We start from the raw sequence: 17,382 nt of genomic DNA on the forward strand, positions 1-17,382 counted from the left end.
CGCATATGCATGTGTTTTCTCAAATGTAAAAATATACTTGTGATTTATACATTTTAGTTCTACTGGTAGTTTAAAATCAATAGAAGATTTTACTCTAAACAAAATCAAATAAAAAAAAAAGTATATAATTGAAGGAATCGTTTTTGGCATCGGAAATAGGCACATTTTTTTTTTCAATATTGACTCTGATACCCCAAGAAGTTCCGATTTTTCCGATTTGATTAGCCATCCAAAGTGGCAGAAATATGTCCCACATTTTAAACTTTCAACTATACGTTTCTAATGAACTTGTTTTTATGACCTCACATGGTCCCATCGACAGGTTGCCAAACACAGACATTATGTATGCTGTGGATTTTTCTTTCATCTTGTTTTCTTCTCATGGCTGTATCGTCATTTTCTCGCTGGCAATGAGGATGCACGTGGATCCACAAGTAGAAAAATAAAATCAAACACAGGAAAAACACAGACGCCGATGCTTCAAATTTATATCGATTGGAATCCGTGTGTGTGTGTGTGAAACTGCCCTCTACACGCTGAGGTCCACATTTATATCTACTGTCAAGACCATCTCCGTCTTCAGGTGGTTGATTTATTCATCTCTGTTCAATGGCTCTTGATCTGATCCGAGCCATCTTCAGTGACATTCAAACTCCAACTGTCAACCTCGGAGTCCAAGCCTCAACTGACTAAACGTATGACTGACACCCCTCCCTCATCAAGTGTCGTTCCTATTGTTCAATCCTTAGTCCATTGTTCAGTCCTTTTGTTATGCCTATTCGTCACACCCTAATTTAAACCCTGCCCTTATTTCTCTTTGTCTGCTTTAAGAACAAATTCCAATCCATTGTTAATTGATAAGTACTTTTATTACCCGCTAAACCTGCTTCCTTTTCTTTTGTTATCCTTCGTTCTTTTCCTACCTCTCTCCAACATTCAACGACCTCAGTTAAACATAGTGTCACACTTTGACCTATCTGTTATGTGTTAGAATCCTACATCAGTAGCGATTGAAAAAGTGTGAATTGTGACAAGGGTCACATTAGTACATATCTGCAAAGATGAATCCTACTCAGAGACGGGTGATGTAAGGACAAGTCAGAGGCAACAACTGAGGTCAAAATATCTATTGATAAGTCCTTTTATTACTAAACTTTGTTTTCTTTTTTTCATCCTTTGTTCTTTTCCTATCTTCTCCAGCACTCAACAACCTCAGTCGCACATAGTGTCACATTTTCATTTAGCTAATAACCTGCCATTTTTTCACATACCCTCATCAAGCAGTATGGTTTGGACTGATGATGTTTTTAACGAATGGTGAATCTGTAACGGCAACACAAAAAGCTTTCAGACTTTATTACAAGTTAGAAAATCAATACAGCTATGGGTTGCAAATTTCAGAATAATAGTTTCGACACTTATAAGAAAGCGACCTGGAAGGCCTTGAAATACTCGAACGCCAGACATTATTCGAGCTGTGAGAGTTTCTGTTACTCTGTCGCCGACATGTTCAGGTCCTTTCGTATTGATTAGATAATTACTTGATTTCTAGTAGATTTTTAAAGAAAGACTCTGTCAAAAAATATTTACTCCCTCCTTTCGTTTTGGCCGTGCCTACAATTTATGATGGCTGTAGGGAAGTTAAATGACTTCCTGTCTCCTCCTTCCCACTGGTTCTTAAACTATATCCAGTGGTGAGGCCCCAGCTTGTGGGCTTTGGGAAGTGTGGAGCCACCCTTTAATTACCATAGCTCCCAGGTCCACTCTGATCCGGAGTACCTGTTAGGGTTCCAACTATGGGTTAAATAGAAACCGACTTGAAAACAACAAATATATTCTATTAAAAATTTTTTCTTCAAAATCTTTGGATTCGGCATTAAATAACCTGAAAAGGGTTGATATGCCGCAAAACAACCAACCAACCAACCTACATGTTCAGCTTGCAAACATGTTTTGGCTTTAGGATTGTCTGATCGAACCGTAAGAAGAATTCTACACACTGGTATGCAGTTCCATCCATACAAATTAATGATTGCTCAGAAACTGCACGATCGCGACTGGGCAGATTGCGTGTCAAAATGGGGCAGATGTTTCTGCTGTTCCCTGTCTATATATCTATATATATATAACCATGAGCTCCTCTATTCAACAGCATACGCTGACCGCAACATCGTCTCCACTGTTTTTTTTTTTCTTTTGCCATCTCATCTGGCCGTTGTCTCTCAAATTAGTGGCTACTGAGAGGGGGGAGCACGTAAGAAAAAAACAAAATAAAGCATAAAACACAAATTCTAAAACATTCTGCAAATATCAGTTGCACTCTTGGTGTGTGTGTGTGTGACACCATCAACTATCCTCATGCTAAAGTTCACATCTTAGTCGTCTGCCAAGGTCATGATCGTCAGTTGAAGGATTAATTTCTTTCATTATCTCGACCTCATAAAGATCTCTCGATCTGGTCAAAACCACGACCTTCCTTCGACTGTTAAACTCACAACTGTGTCCTCAACCATTGCAAACCTAAGACTGTCCATAGCCATTGCCACTCTTAAAACTAACTCTAAAATATATTGATCAATCTTTTTATTTCCGGAACCGCCACACCTAGATTAACAATCCTATTTTAGATTTCTTTTGTGCTCCTTTGTGACCAATTTCTCTATTGTTCTGCTGATAAACTTAATCTTTGTTTTTTGTTTTTTTTGTGATATTTTTGCCTTATACTTTTTTGGTTGGGGTGATCGTATTACAAATATATTTAGTTTCAACCGGAAATTCTAAACAGCCAGTCTTTGTCTGAGTCACACCCCACTGATCTGCAGAAATGACTACTAACACTCGCTCTCTCAGCCGTTCTCAGCTGTCAAACAACCTGCCAGGCACAGGCACCACCCATTTGGAGAATTTCAATAGATTTTGACGCCCCCCCCCTCCCAATTGCCTGTTCACTCATCTCAATTTTTCTTTTTACAAAGGAATCACCACTTATCAAGGCCCAAAGGCCACTCGAAAATAAGGGTCTATGAATGTAAGGTGCTGGTGTAGTAATTGTTAATGATATAGATTGGGTAGAATTTGAATTTATTTAAAGGAACAGCTCGACAAGAACTTGTTTACATTGGGCTTGAAGGCTACCATATTGTAATTGGCTGGGAAGCGGGCCAGTGGAACAGTGTTCTGCAGGCGGGCAGTTTAAGCTTTGTTTAATGGAATGCATTTAGATTTAGGCACAAATAGAGAGGGGGGGGTGATAGTGGTTGTAGCTAGTCAAGTGTTTTTAGTGAAAGTTTGACAAGTAAGGAGGACTGTAGATTGGAGTTCAGATGAGCACTTATGAAAATAACGATAGAGCAGAGACAGGCTTGCTGCGTCGCCTGTCGCCAGGAGCAGAGTTGGGCCACACCTTTAGGGTAACCCCACTCCTGACAGCTCGGGGTTATATTTTTAAAAATAAAATTCAATAACTTTGTGTTTGGACCCTTCAAGTTTCTAACAGCCTTTAATCTTCTTCAAAACTTTTTCAAAGCTTTTGAGAGCCTTTAACTCTCAAACTCCTTGCGAATTAAAAGTCTTTAAACTGGTGAAGATTTATTCATAACTCCTTGTTGTGGTTTAATCATCTAGTTTTTAGTCACATGCAAGCGACTCTATAAGTCACTCCGTCGGTCGTGCTTGGCCTTTTTGGTTAAGATCAAAGGTCTGTTGTTAATAGATGCTGTTCTTAGCTTTTTAAGCTTTTCTTGGCCTTTTGGCCAAGATCAAAGTGTAAGTGTAGTATCTGTTCTTACTACATGCTGTACTTATGCTTGTAACTTTGTGATATAAAATGGGGGATCCCTTTTCTGTATTAATTTAATGTAAAATGATCAACCACTTTACAACCAGTCAGTCTCAAAGCCATTCAAGTCATTCTCCAGATCATTCAAGTTGTTTTTGAAGGATTCCAGTTATTTATTAAGCATTCAAGTCATTCTTAAGGTCATTCAATTCATCCTTAAGGTCATTAAAGTCATTCTAAGTCATTTACTTTTTATTTATTTAAGTAATTTCAGCCCATTTTTCGGTCATTTTAGTTTCTTTAAGAATTTCATGTCAATCCTACATTCACAAATTCATTCATTACACGAGAGCACACGACTAATGGTTATCGGCCTTGTTATTGTCTTCATCTTTTCTTCGTCTAGTGGTTAGGACCTTAATATCTATGCCAGACACTCGCTGGTTGCTGGAACTCATTGCTTTTCTACTCGAACATGCAACTCGTGCATAACCCTAAGTTCATGTGGCAGGTCTACTCTCATGATAGCTTGTTGGTAACCCTATCACAAGGGTCCTTCGGCTGGTCATCTGATGTTAGATGTCTAGGAGGAGGTCCTCTTTCACAGGCAGGTGCGTCACTCTCCTCTGCTGCATCCTGAAACATCGGTCTAGGGAAGAATTCATTTCACAACCAACAGACAAACAACAAAAGAAATCACAGTTTTTTAGTAACATTAATTATTCAACGTTGTTACAGGTATAGTCTCAGTAAGGACATGAGCTAAGAGCCTTTATAAGCTTGGTAAATCAGACCGACTTCTGGGTACAGGATTATAATGGTTTAAATTAATTTTTTTCATCCAGACTGTCGGACGTTGTGCCCAACGGCCAGGTTGTCAACAAACTTTCCTCACCAAAGAATTCTGCTGAACTGGCTAAAAAACATGCTTTTTTTATTATCCCTATAACTTCTAGTCTATGTCCCCTTTCTCTTTGGCGCTTTCTCTTTCTCTCTGTCTCTCTCTCTACCCTTTACCATCATCACTCATGGGAGGGGTTTCCTAAAGACCATATGTATCAGGTAGGATAAGCGTTATAATCTTCAAAGGAAGACAATTAAAACAAACAAAGAAACAAACAAACAAAAAACAAACAAACATCGAATATGAATTAAAATAATATTACTAACAAGGTCTGTTGAGATTTTACAGTTAATTTTAAGAAACATTAAAAGCTATTCATTGCATAGGGTTATTCAAAATTGATCAACCGATTACAATACGCAGTCTTTTAATAAAGAAAAGCCATAGGACACTCCTCTGCTAAGTTGTTGCCATAATGTAAAGAAAGGAGATAATGAATTGTCTCCCTTCTACTGTTAAGGAAAGTGTGACGTCATATGTAAGGTGACTTTCGTTTTCTGGTTTGCTTACCCGTTTTCATCGACAGCTTGGTTCTAGGTGTCAAGGGGTACCTAAACCAATCAGAGTTCATTGAGATTGGTTTTCTGAAGTTAACCCTCCCTCCAAAGTGATTTCACGGTCAATCCAATAATTAAAACCACTCCACAATTTTACCTACTTGACTTGATTTTCTGGTGGTCCCTCAAATAAAACTCCAGTGGCAATTTCCACAGATTCACAATCTTCTTCATTTTATGATCCCAACTGAGGTCCAGCTTGCTGGGTGGGGTGGGAGGTAATTTTGATTATCTGTTAAGAAAACAGATTTATTCTTTTTATCATCATCATCACTGTTTCACCCAATAATGTAAAATCCGTGAACACGTGTCAAAAGGACCACCCAGAAAACTGATCGTTTCTTGTCACAACAAGCAAGACAACCCTACATTGTCCGGTTCACAGTCTTTGTCACATTCTGTAGGAAAGACGGTGCATGAAAAAGAGAAAATGGCATCACTTACTAGGTTTCGAAGCCGGTTTTGAACTCTATACAGGCTGGATAGGGCTCACTGAGCAGCTCTTGCCCACATGTGGCAGAAGTACTCCATTTTAAGACATATAGATAAAGGATTGCACTAGCAGTGAGATACCTACTAGAACGATAGAGTGATCCAACCATTTTTCCAGCGATATTGGCAACAGATTTGATGTATGCATTCCATTTTAGATCAGGAGTTAATGTTAGTCTCAGAAACTTGTCAAGACATGGTGCTTCCCCAAGATGAGGGCCATTCATTTTAACTGGGGCCAGACGAGGGTCAGAGCAATATGATGAAAAGAGAGAAGCTTAGTTTTCGATGCATTAAAATTAACCAGACACCTTTTTCCCTATTGCACCACGTTCTCAAGATCAGAAGAGAGAGAATCAGAAAAATCTTGGGTCATTACTGGCCTTTGAAGTGTTGCCATAGATTGTGGTGTCTGCATAAATGTCTATGAATGATCTTTTTATCACATTTGATGATATTGTGATGCTATCGAGGTCCTCCTCGCCTAATGTTAAGAAGTAAGGGAAAAAGAGAAAAAGAAATATAGCAAAAGAAGGAAATAGGTTTATTGGGTAAAAACAATGGTATAGAAAATAGGATTGGTAGAAAGACAATGGATACGAATTTGTTCGCCAACACAGACAAAAGAGAGCTGAGGTAGTGTTGTGAATCAGCATGTGGCGTTGAACAGGAACAAAAGAACCGCTATAATTTTAGGAGGGATTAGGTTTTATGACTGTTAAGAGTGGATCAGCAGTCAATGACAGTTTAGAGCAGTGTTCGGTTAATGACAGTTGAGTTTGACACGGTCGAAAGCAGATCATAGCTGGGATCAGGTCGGGAGCGCTTTGGGAAATCGAGATGAGCTGACATCAACTGATGAACATGACCTTGACAAAACTAAGATGTAGGGGGGTCGATGGTACACATGCTCACCCAGAATGCAACTGATATTTACAGAAAGTGTCAGAGTCTGTGTTTTCCATTAGAGTAGTGTTTTGGGTTATAGTTAGCTAACATACTTCCTAACTTCCGACATGGCGACTACTTTTTTCTCTCACGCCTATATCTCCCATGTGCATGTACTCTTTTTTTATTACGTTTTTATGGTCGTTCTTTTTTTTTTATTTAATAATCATTGAAGTTTTTTTCAGTCTTATTTTAATTAAGAATTATTGAAATTCGTTTTTTTTTTTTTAAGAATTATTAAAATTGTTTTTTTTTTGTTTTTTTTTAAGAATTATTAAAATTGTTTTTGTTTTTTTAAAGAATTATTAAAATTGTTTTGTTTTTTTTTAAAGAATTATTGAAGACACTTTAAAATCTTTGTAAACTATTTTGGGAATATTATGAATTGAATATGTTTTTTAATGATGTTTGAAATTTTGTTATTTTGATTTCAATAATGTTATTTTTATACTTCCATAAACATATATTTATTGTATAAATTCAAATAAAAACTTATTTTTTAAATATAAAAAAAAAACATATTTTTATAATTTCATAAACATATTTCTTATAAAATTTCAACAAAAATAAAAACTTATTTTTTAATTTTATTATTAAAAGTGAAAATAAACATTGTGGATCTGTATAATTTTGTTAATTTTTATTGAATATTTTTCAAAAAGGTTCTTTTCTTATATTTTATTTCAATAAATCGTTACACGATAAAAATACTGAAAAACAAAAGTAAAGGAACTGATTTATCTTGTCACTGCTTCCGGTAGCAGCCATGCCAGAAGTTAGGAAGTACATTAGCTGACTACAACCGTGTTTTGTATTATTTTATACACTTGTGAAGCCAATCACATCCCCTCGACATGAGAGATGAAGACACCACCAAAAAGAAGAGAAGGTGAAAGAAAAAAATGTCTACAAAACACATTATTGGGGTTGGCAATTGTTGGCAAGCAGGGAACGAGATGGTATCAACAAAAATTCAAACTTGCAAGACTTTTGTTGTAATGTCTACGAATTCTCATCAACGGCTTAAAAATGATTTTCTTTTATAAAAATAAAACTACTTGATTAATTCATTGATTTTTGGAATAAGATATTTTCGTTTTGTCACGAGTACATATATCATGCAGATTTTTCTCTTTTTTTTTTTTTTTTAATATAGAGGGAATTCTGGACAATAATCAAAAATATTTAAGTAATGTTTTTATGTTGTTATTTTGTTAATTTCTTTAAATTTACAAAATATATATCCAGTAAAAGAATAAATAAATAAATAAAATAATTTATACTTATGTAAGATTCAAACTCTAAAAACTACTACCTTAGTAATGTGTACTCTGCCTATCCCCCCCTTTTTTGTGTCAACCAATCAATTTTGAGAGAATTCTGAACAAGAACCAATTTTTACTTTTTTTTTTTTTTTTTTTTTTTACTTAAGTTTGTGATCCATGTTGTAGATGATGTTGTTGATGATGCTGTAGATCATGCTGTTGATGATGCTGTTCTTAATTCTTTCAATACAAAAATGTTAAATTTTTTTTTTTTTTTTTACTTAAGTTTGTGATCCATGTTGTAGATGATGTTGTTGATGATGCTGTAGATTATGCTGTTGATGATGCTGTTCTTAATTCTTTCAATACAAAAATGTTAAATTTTTTTTTTTTTTTTTTTTCAGTTTGACAAAAATATTCTGGACTGAAATTAACATCTTATCGACAAAATTTGCGAAATGTCTAAATCTTATTGTAAGTATATGTACTATTTGGATTCTTTGGACGACTTTTCATCTTGAGTCTTATTTTCATGTTTCCTCCTAATGTAGTCTCTGACCTTCTTCAGTTGTACCGTACTTTGGGGTAATTGTACCAAATCCAGAGGTAATTGCACCACCAAAAAAAAAGTGCTCTTTATATGCACATGGGAGATATAGGCGTGAGAGAAAAAAGTGAAGGAACTGATTTGCCTTGTCACTGCATATAAAGAGCACTTTTAGCTAGTTGATGCAATTACCCTGGACTTGGCGCAATTACCCCAAAGTATGGTAACTTGTTGAACTCAAGAATCTTTCTGTCAAACAGAGGATTGTGGGAAGTTGAGTAACAAGATGTCATTTCACATTACATTTAAACTTCTGCAGTTTAGTGCAGTTAGGGAAGCAGGAAACTGGGAAGGAAGAAACTATTACAGTAGAAGGCTTTCCAGTATATTGGGATCTCAACAGTGAAGTCGCAGAATAATAATCCATTTTCTTTTTTTATATTTTTTTTTTTTTTTAATATTTTACTTTGGTTAATATTAAAAGATCAAGGGAGCTAACACTTGATTCTATTATGATTTAACTTTATATCCGAGGGCTCTTTTAAGAATAGATGCTGTTCCCTTTATGGCTGCTATTATGTATTTCGTTACATCTTGGTCTTCCAGGGATTGCTTCTAAGTATTTCTGAAGATTCTTTTTTATTAGGCCAGTTGCTCCTATCACAAATTTTTATTTCTTTCAGAGACCATGTTGTGTTTAGATAATTTTTTTAGGTCATGATATTTTATCTTTTCCTGTTCAGCTCTATTAAGGCCAACATCATTTGGGACTGTGACATCGACAATGAGTGCAGTTCTTTCAGGCTTGTCCCATATTACAATATCTGGTTTGATGGCCTTGTCTTTTATGTATCTGCCCGCCTGTATGTCTTTGTTAAAGAACACTGTCACTTTTCCATTTTATGTTATCGGTGGTGATTCATGTTCCCAGATGTTTGTTGATCTCTCGAGTTTCATCTCTCCACAGATCTTCCAATGAAGGTATTTACATACTTTGTTGTGACGGGCAGTGTAAAAGCCATCTACCAATAAGATTGGGCATGCAGACATTAGGTGGCTTGGGCTCTCAATCGCTGAGTTGCAAAACCTGCATTGGCCATTTGTTTGTTGGCCAGCCATTTTTTTAATTTTTTTTTTTATTTAACTTCAGTAAGTTTGAAGAGATCAAGGGGCTCCCTCCTGGGGCTAACACTTAATTCTATTATAATTCAAATTTATATCCGAGGGCTCTTTTAAGAATAGATGCTGTTCCCTTTATGGCTGCTATTTGTATTTCGTTACAGCTTGGTCTTCCAGGGATTGCTTCTAAGTATTTATGAAGGTTCTTTTTTATTAGGCCAGTTGCTCCTATCACAACCGGTATAATGTTTATTTCTTTCAGAGACCAGGTCCTGGATATGACCTTAAACTATATCCAGTGGTGAGGCCCCTGCTTGCGGGCTTTGGGGAGTGTGGAGTGTGGAGCCACCCTTTAATTGCCATTGCTCCCAGGTCCACTCTGACCCAGAGTGGTAGTACCTGTTAGGGTCCCAACTATAGGTTAAATAGAAACCGACTTGAAAACAACAAACATATTCTATTAAAAAAATTTTCTTCAAAATCTTTGGATTTGGCATTAAATAACCCGGAAAGGGTTGATATGCCGTAAAATAACCAACCAATTCAGAGACCATGTTGTTTTTAGATCATTTTTTCTGTGTGTATGCTTGTATGTTCAGCTAAATGTGCAAAACTACTAACAAAAGACCCATCAAGTTGATAATGTCTTGATCGTTGTTGCCTTGTTGTGCATTTTTTGTGTATGTCCAGCAAAGGCTTGTTGGGGCTGCCTAGAAGTTTTTATATACTCCCTAGATTATAATATCTTCGATTTATGAAAGAAGGTCACATCTATCTTTTATTTGAGCGACTTTTACACGCTATTTTCGCGATATTTCCTGGTCTCCGTGTGTTTGTTTGGCTTTTAAGAATAAAAGCGAAACTGAATCCGTAGCAAAGTCGTCTACCTGGCACTCATGCCGAGACGTCCAGAAAAGCAATGAGCTCTGATCAATGCTGGAAAAACCCGTCATATCAGACAATTGCTATTCATTTGGACACTCCTCTTTTTATGGGGAGCTGGTTTTCCCCAACATGTACAAAACAATTACACAGAAATTGGCTTGCAGCCAAAGTTAAGCACGGGATTTCATTCCCCTATGCCATGATGTTTGATCTCGTAAAATTTACACACCTGTCACTTAAATTTTTAATCGTTTAATTTCAACCGTTCTCAATTCCGCAGCCCTTGTAGTGTCGCGGTAAGTTATCAGGCTATTCGCCTCAAGGCTTCGGGTTCGAGCCTACCTACCAAAACCTTTTTTTTTTTCTTTTACACCTCCAAACACCCGGGCAATGCCAAGCACCCACACTAGTCTATTGTATAAAAGAGTAGTCGTCTATGTGTATGTTTTGTATGTTCAGCTAAAAGTCAAAAACTACAAAACAAACACCCACAAAGTTGCTATATTCTTGACCAACGTTGTCCTGGATGAATAATATCTAAAAAAATTTTTTTAAATTTATTCATTCTCGGTGGGGGAGGGGGGTTCAACTGGACCAGGTTTTGTCAGGAGGGAGTCGATTTATCAATGTTATTATGTACTAATTTTTAAAAAAATGCTGACTCATTCCTTGAGGAATCTATTATATAAAGGAGAGTTGTAGTTGAGAGGAAATGTCTGGGTGGATGAGAAAGATCAGGTTTGTGTGAAGGAGGAGTAAAATAAGAAAGGAAAAAATGCAGAAGGTCTTGACGGGGGGGGGGAATAAGAGGGCGAAGAGAGAGCGGTAGAGAGATAAGTTTTAATAGTCGATTTGCCTCCAACTCCACACTGGACACTTCCAACCACCCCCTACCTGACTTTCCTATGCGGACAGACGCCACGCTAGACGATCTGAAAACCACCCCTGCTCAGGTGCATGCTATCATAAAAAACCTTGACACTTCAAAAGCATGTGGACCCGATCTTATCCCAGCTGTGCTATTAAAAAAGTGCTCCACCGAAGTAGTTCCAGTTCTCTCCAAACTCTACAACAAATGCCTTAATGAAGCTTGCTTTCCGGGCTGCTGGAAAACTGCTTCTGTTGTACCAGTATTCAAGAATTCTGGCGAAAGGACAGACCCATCAAATTATTGCCCCATTAGCCTCCTCCAACTTTTTGCCAAAATATTTGAGACCATAATTAACCATGCTCTAGTCCGTCATCTTACAGATGCTAAACTACTGACTGACAAACAATATGGATTTAGACAAGCCCGTTCCACAGCAGACATCCTCACTGTGATCTCTGAACGTATATACCATTCACTGGACAAAGCTGGGTAGGGCAGAGCGGTAGCTCTAGATATATCTAAGGCTTTTGACAGGGTATGGCATGAGGGTCTCCTCAGGAAAATCAGATCATACGGTATCACTGGTAGAATACTTAACATAATTAAATCCTTCTTAGATAAGAGAAAAATCCAGGTTGTCCTCGACGGTCGTACATCTAAACAATATGATATAAATGTGGGGGTGCCCCAGGGTTCTATCCTTGGACCTCTATTATTCCTGATATTCATAAATGACCTCCCGACAAAATTGCCTCTGAGATGGGTATATATGCTGATGACACTACACTCTATGGCAGGCACGACAGGAAGACGAATAAACACATATCTAAAGAAATGGCAGAAACACTAGAGGAAGACCTCCAATCTGTAGTGGAATGGGGACAAAAGTGGTTGGTCGCGTTCAATGCTGTCAAGACTAAACTAGTTTCATTCAATAATTACAAGAAATCCTCTCTACCACCCATAGCAATGGCCAAGGAATCTTTATCTGAGAGTCCATCTTTCAAACTCCTTGGCCTAACGTTCACAGGAAACATGAGTTGTAACAATTACATTGAAGGCATTGCCAGGGTCGCTGCAAGAAAGGTGGGCTCTCTCTACCATGCTAGAAAACTACTAACACCTGAAAGTATCCTGTACCTCTATAAGGCCACCATTCGCCCATGTATGGAGTATTGCTGCCACATTTGGGCTGGTGCTTCTGCTACTAGTCTCTCGCTCCTTGACAAGGTTCAAAAGAGAGTCGCAAACCTGATAGGCCCTGAACTGGCATCTAAGCTTCAGCCTCTGTCCCATCGATGAAATGTTGCATCCCTCTGCCTGTTCTACAAGTATTTTAGTGGTGAATGCTCTGACGAACTGCAATCACTTGTGCCCCCACAACGTGAGCACCCTCGACAAACCCGACAGGCTGCTAAATCCCACCCCCACACTGTAGAGATCCCTAGATGTAGAAGATCTTTTTACTCCAATAGTTTCTTCCTTAGAACCGCTAGACTCTGGTCCCTGCTTTCCCAACAGTACTGACATGCAGAAGTTCAAGTGTAACGTGAATCGACATCTTGCTGCCCAAATCCCTACATAGTACCCCAGTAGTTGTTGCCCCTGATAGTAGCCCCCTACACCAAATTGGCAATTTGCCTTGTTTGGGGTGAAAATGAAATTAAAAAAAAAAAAAAAGATTTATAGTATACTTTTGCCCTGGGCAACACTGGGTAGCCCTGCTAATAAAAACGAATGTGTTTGTACTAATAATGGATTGACATCAAGTATTCTCATACATTAAAGGGAAGTAATCGTCGTTATTTCCTTTGATTGATCGGACTATTGTTCTCATCTCGAGTGTTATTTGTGCAACGTTTTGGTCGGATTAGCATGTTGGTTGTTGTATTTTTTGAGTTAGTCTGTGTTTTATGGTTATTGTTTCGTATTTGTGAAAAATTGGTTGACAAAGGAGAGGTAACTCTAATGTTCGACAGGAGATTATCTCCCTTCCATTGCGGAAATTTTAAAGGTGTACAATGTTTGTTTTTTTCTACAATTAGAGGCTCCCAAATGCTATTAATTTCTAGGCTTCGTCTGCTTAGAATGCAGTTAAGAGATTCGGAGTTCCTATCCTGTTGTGGTTACCACCTGATGAAGGCCAGAGGAATAGTTGGCCGAAACATCGTGAAACAACAACTAAGAAAGATGAGGATAACAGTCCGCTATAAATAAATTAAAAGGTTATTTGTTTTAATGGTACCATTCCCATCTTCGTTGCTCTTTGTGTTAGTTTTCGAGTTAAAAAATAGGAAGCCTTATTTTTGGAATGACCCTTGTATGAACAAGCATCATGTGAATATGAATGATTAAATAAATTTTTTTTTTTTTTTTTTTTGATAGGAAGAAAAAGAAGATGAGAAAACAATCAACAAATACATCACGAATGTCTACTTGGAGGTACATTTTTTTTTTCGCCTTTCAAAAGTGGAATGTTACCCTGCTCAGTTTGTGGAAAAGAAATGCAGGCATAATTCTGGTGCAAAAAAACTATGTGAAACACGTGTAAGACAATGGAGATGAATGAGAACTCGGATGTGGAGAATGTATAATTGTCAATTGTCGTTGCTTTAGCTTACTATTTTCACGTAGACTCATGACTTTAGATTACAGATATGCAGCGAAGCTAACATGAATTATCATCAGAAATCTGTATAAACATGGGTAGGGGAGTCTACCAGCGAAAATGAACCACCTAGCTCTATCCCATCAAGTGAAAACCTTTGGGAGGAAAATCTCAACATGAGAAACGAGTTCTTGATTACAGGACACAATGTCGAGATGCAAGGTTGTCATGGGTGCAAAAAGGAACACGAATCACCACGTGGGTTGATGTGTGTCTCTTATAAATTCAAAGTTCAGATTATAATTTTTTTTTTTTACACAGTGGTCACCACTTATCAAGGCCCGGAAGCCACTCAGGGATAAGGGTTATTGCAAGTACATTACGTTAGTGTGCAGATTTGATGAAGTGTTTATTTAAGGGGGCGGTTCATTAGGAATTTGCTAACGTTGGACTTGAACACATCCAAGTTGTAGTCAGGTGGGAAGCAGGCAGACGGAACAGAGTTCCACAGGCGTGCAGTTCTAAGAAAGAAGCTTTGTTCATGGAATCCGCGTTTTGATTTAGGCACATATAAAGAGTGGGGGGAAATTTTTCACAGTGGATTCAGCTAGACGGGTGTTTTTCGTGAAAGATTGGCGAGGGGGGACCAGAGATTGGAGTTCAGACGAGCACCTGTCATGGAAATTAATTTTAGAAGAAAAGAACAGTCTAACAAGTTTTCCAAACAACTGATAAAAACTGCGCTTGAATCAAAAAGACTAACCTTTTCTCTGATTGGACATCTGGGTGGATAAAGTCCTCAGATGTCCAATTCTGAAATTTATTACGGCATTGTGCCTTCCTTAAATATGTTGAATTCACAATGTTCGGATAATATGGCCTTATGCCTTCCTTGAATATGTCAGAGGCTGGCTTTAATGTTGTGGGAGGTCATGTTGGTGGTGTTCTAAGCATATGACCAAACAAAGTAGTCCAACTGGTTCAGGTCAGGGGAGGAAGAGAGGCAGTAAGTGAAGAGTTTAAGTCGTAGCACTCCTTCTGAAGCCAAGGTCTCTTTGGACTTGTGGGCTGGCGTTGAGTCCTGCTGCCATACTCAGGTTCTGCCAGCGGCCATCTGATTGCACCAGGGGATCACCACACTCTTCAGCACATCCAGGTACATTTTTGTGTTGACTTTGAAGCCAACTTTAAAGATGTGAGGTGTCATGATGTGGCCCTCACTTGAAATCACACCAAAGACCATAACCATAACCAGAAAATTTGTTTTCCATCACCTTGGACACATCCTTGTTATCCATGCCAATCCAGCAATGGTCCTGTTGATCTTTCTTTTTGGTTCAAGCACAGTTATTTTTATCAGTTGTTTGGAAAATTTGGATCAGTAGAGAGCATGAGTTGTACAGTGGCGCATCTCCAATTTCGCTCATTGAACATTGTGTCACTTTCAGACATGATAGAAGGTTCCTATCACTCTTGGGATTTGTACACAACTGGCCAACTAATAGATGGTCTGCAAATAAAAAAACGGTTTTTATCAAATGGAAATGGAATCATGTCATCTTTTCTATTATTAGCACTTATTTATTAGTCTTAGTTCTTTTTTGGGCTATTTTTGTCGGTGTAGCATTTGTTTTGTGTTCTTTGCATTCAATTTTGCACGGCTATATTCCCAGTAATTTTATAGAGTTTCTTTGATAAAATGTTTCTTACGAAAACTTTTTTTTTTTTTGTTTCAGGCTTCTAACAGCAGTTCGTACATTGACGATGGTTTCCGTTCCTTATTACCGATTATGCAACTGGCACTTTTGGAAAAGAATTTTAAGGAATGAAATCTCTTCAACTTGCGTTTCATAATCCATTCAAGTGAGAAACTACATGTGAAACCCCAATTGTATTTCGTAATAAGTTTTCATATTGGATAATTAAAAACTCTTCGGTTGACTAAATATGTGAGTTGCTTTACCAAAAGTTTGTTATATATTGGTTTACAACAAACAGGTTTTGCTCTGAGGCGACAAACAACTGAATAGATGCTTTTTTTAAATTTTTTTGTTGTTTTATTTTTTCATCTTATTGTGACGAATATAAATCTAAAAAATCTCATTTTTCAGTTTTAGGTGAAAATCAAATGCATTTAGTTTTGCGGTCTTCATTGCAGCTAGCAAAAAACAGCCTCAGTCCTTGGAGAAAGCCAACACAAATGCAAGCATGACACTATTTTACAAAAAATAGATTTTGTTCTTAGCAAACAACTAGCTGTATATACCCAGCATTGCCCGGTCTAAAGATATTGCTCGGCAGAGGGTTTAGTCATATACTGTTTAAGATACTCTGAATATCCTAACCTGTTTGGTCCTGGATATGACCTTAAACTATATCCAGTGGTGACACTCCAGCTTGCGGGCTTTGGGGAGTGTGGAGCCACCCTTTAATTGCCATTGCTCCCAGGTCCACTCTGACCCGGATTGGGTCCCAACTATGGGTTAAATAGAAACCAACTTAAAAACAACAAATATATTCTATGAAAAAATTTCTCTTCAAAATCTTTGGATTCGGCATTAAATAACCCGAAAAGGGTTGATACGCCGTAAAACAAAACCAACCAAACAACCAACCAACCTAACCTGTTATGAAAAGTGACCACATACTGGATTTAGGGGAGCATAAAACGCATCTATCTTAAAATAAAATACGTTGATGCATATTTTCTTTATTCAAATTAAATCCACGTTTCTATATGGAACTCACGCCCTTGACATCTATATTAGTCTATGAAAATCAAACGAGAAGTAATTCTCATAGCTTAAAGGGGTATAACTCTCGTGTATTAAATAAACTATTTTTAGTTTTAAACGCAACTGTTGTCTGCTGTTAATAATTGAAAATAAATAAATCAGGGTTAAATATTTCTAAATAGAAAATTTAAAACGATTCTATTACAACAAATAGTTAATAACCTCAAGCTAATTATTAAAATAGATTTTCGTTAATGTAATATACAAATGTAGACTTTAGATTTCTTTTGCCTGTATGAAAAAAGATATAAGTCCATTTTCAGTGTGAAAATTCATTTGTGAAACAGTGTACCTTTTGTATATATTGTGAACAAACAAACAGACAGGAATACAACTTTATTATTATTAAATAAAAAAAAAAAATGTCACTAAAAATAAAAACTGATTTTTCCCTATTTATAATCTATTTTTTAATGTCATTATATGGAGTATTATTTTCCCATAATTTAAAACACAAAATTTTTTCTTTAAATTATTTTCTAATAATTAAAAAAAAATTCTTTCTTTAAAATTATTTTCTAATAATTAAAAAAAATTCTTTCTTTAAAATTATTTTCCCATAATTTAGAAAAAAAAAAATTCTTGGCTCATATTTAGAATTACAATAAAAAAA

At 36.9% G+C, this 17,382-nt stretch overlaps 1 protein-coding gene across 2 annotated transcripts in view; it reads left to right on the forward strand.

Moving 5' to 3' along the window:
• The window catches only part of LOC145259109 (protein FAM114A2-like), a 63,189-nt gene extending 47,174 nt beyond the window's left edge, over positions 1 to 16,015 (forward strand). The window contains exons 11-13 of one of the 2 annotated variants that reach the window (XM_080116772.1): positions 8,349 to 8,418; positions 13,752 to 13,808; positions 15,711 to 16,015. In XM_080116772.1, coding sequence (XP_079972898.1) covers positions 8,349 to 8,418; positions 13,752 to 13,808; positions 15,711 to 15,803 — 220 coding nt within the window. In that variant the 3' untranslated portion in view covers positions 15,804 to 16,015. The remainder of the gene's footprint in view (positions 1 to 8,348; positions 8,419 to 13,751; positions 13,809 to 15,710) is intronic. The other variant, XM_080116773.1, reaches the window with a different exon arrangement.
• The last annotated feature ends 1,367 nt before the right edge of the window (positions 16,016 to 17,382 follow it).

This window comes from Euprymna scolopes, chromosome 34 (assembly GCF_053919585.1).
Source record: "Euprymna scolopes isolate OS-2025 chromosome 34, ASM5391958v1, whole genome shotgun sequence".
NCBI lineage: Eukaryota > Metazoa > Mollusca > Cephalopoda > Sepiida > Sepiolidae > Euprymna > Euprymna scolopes.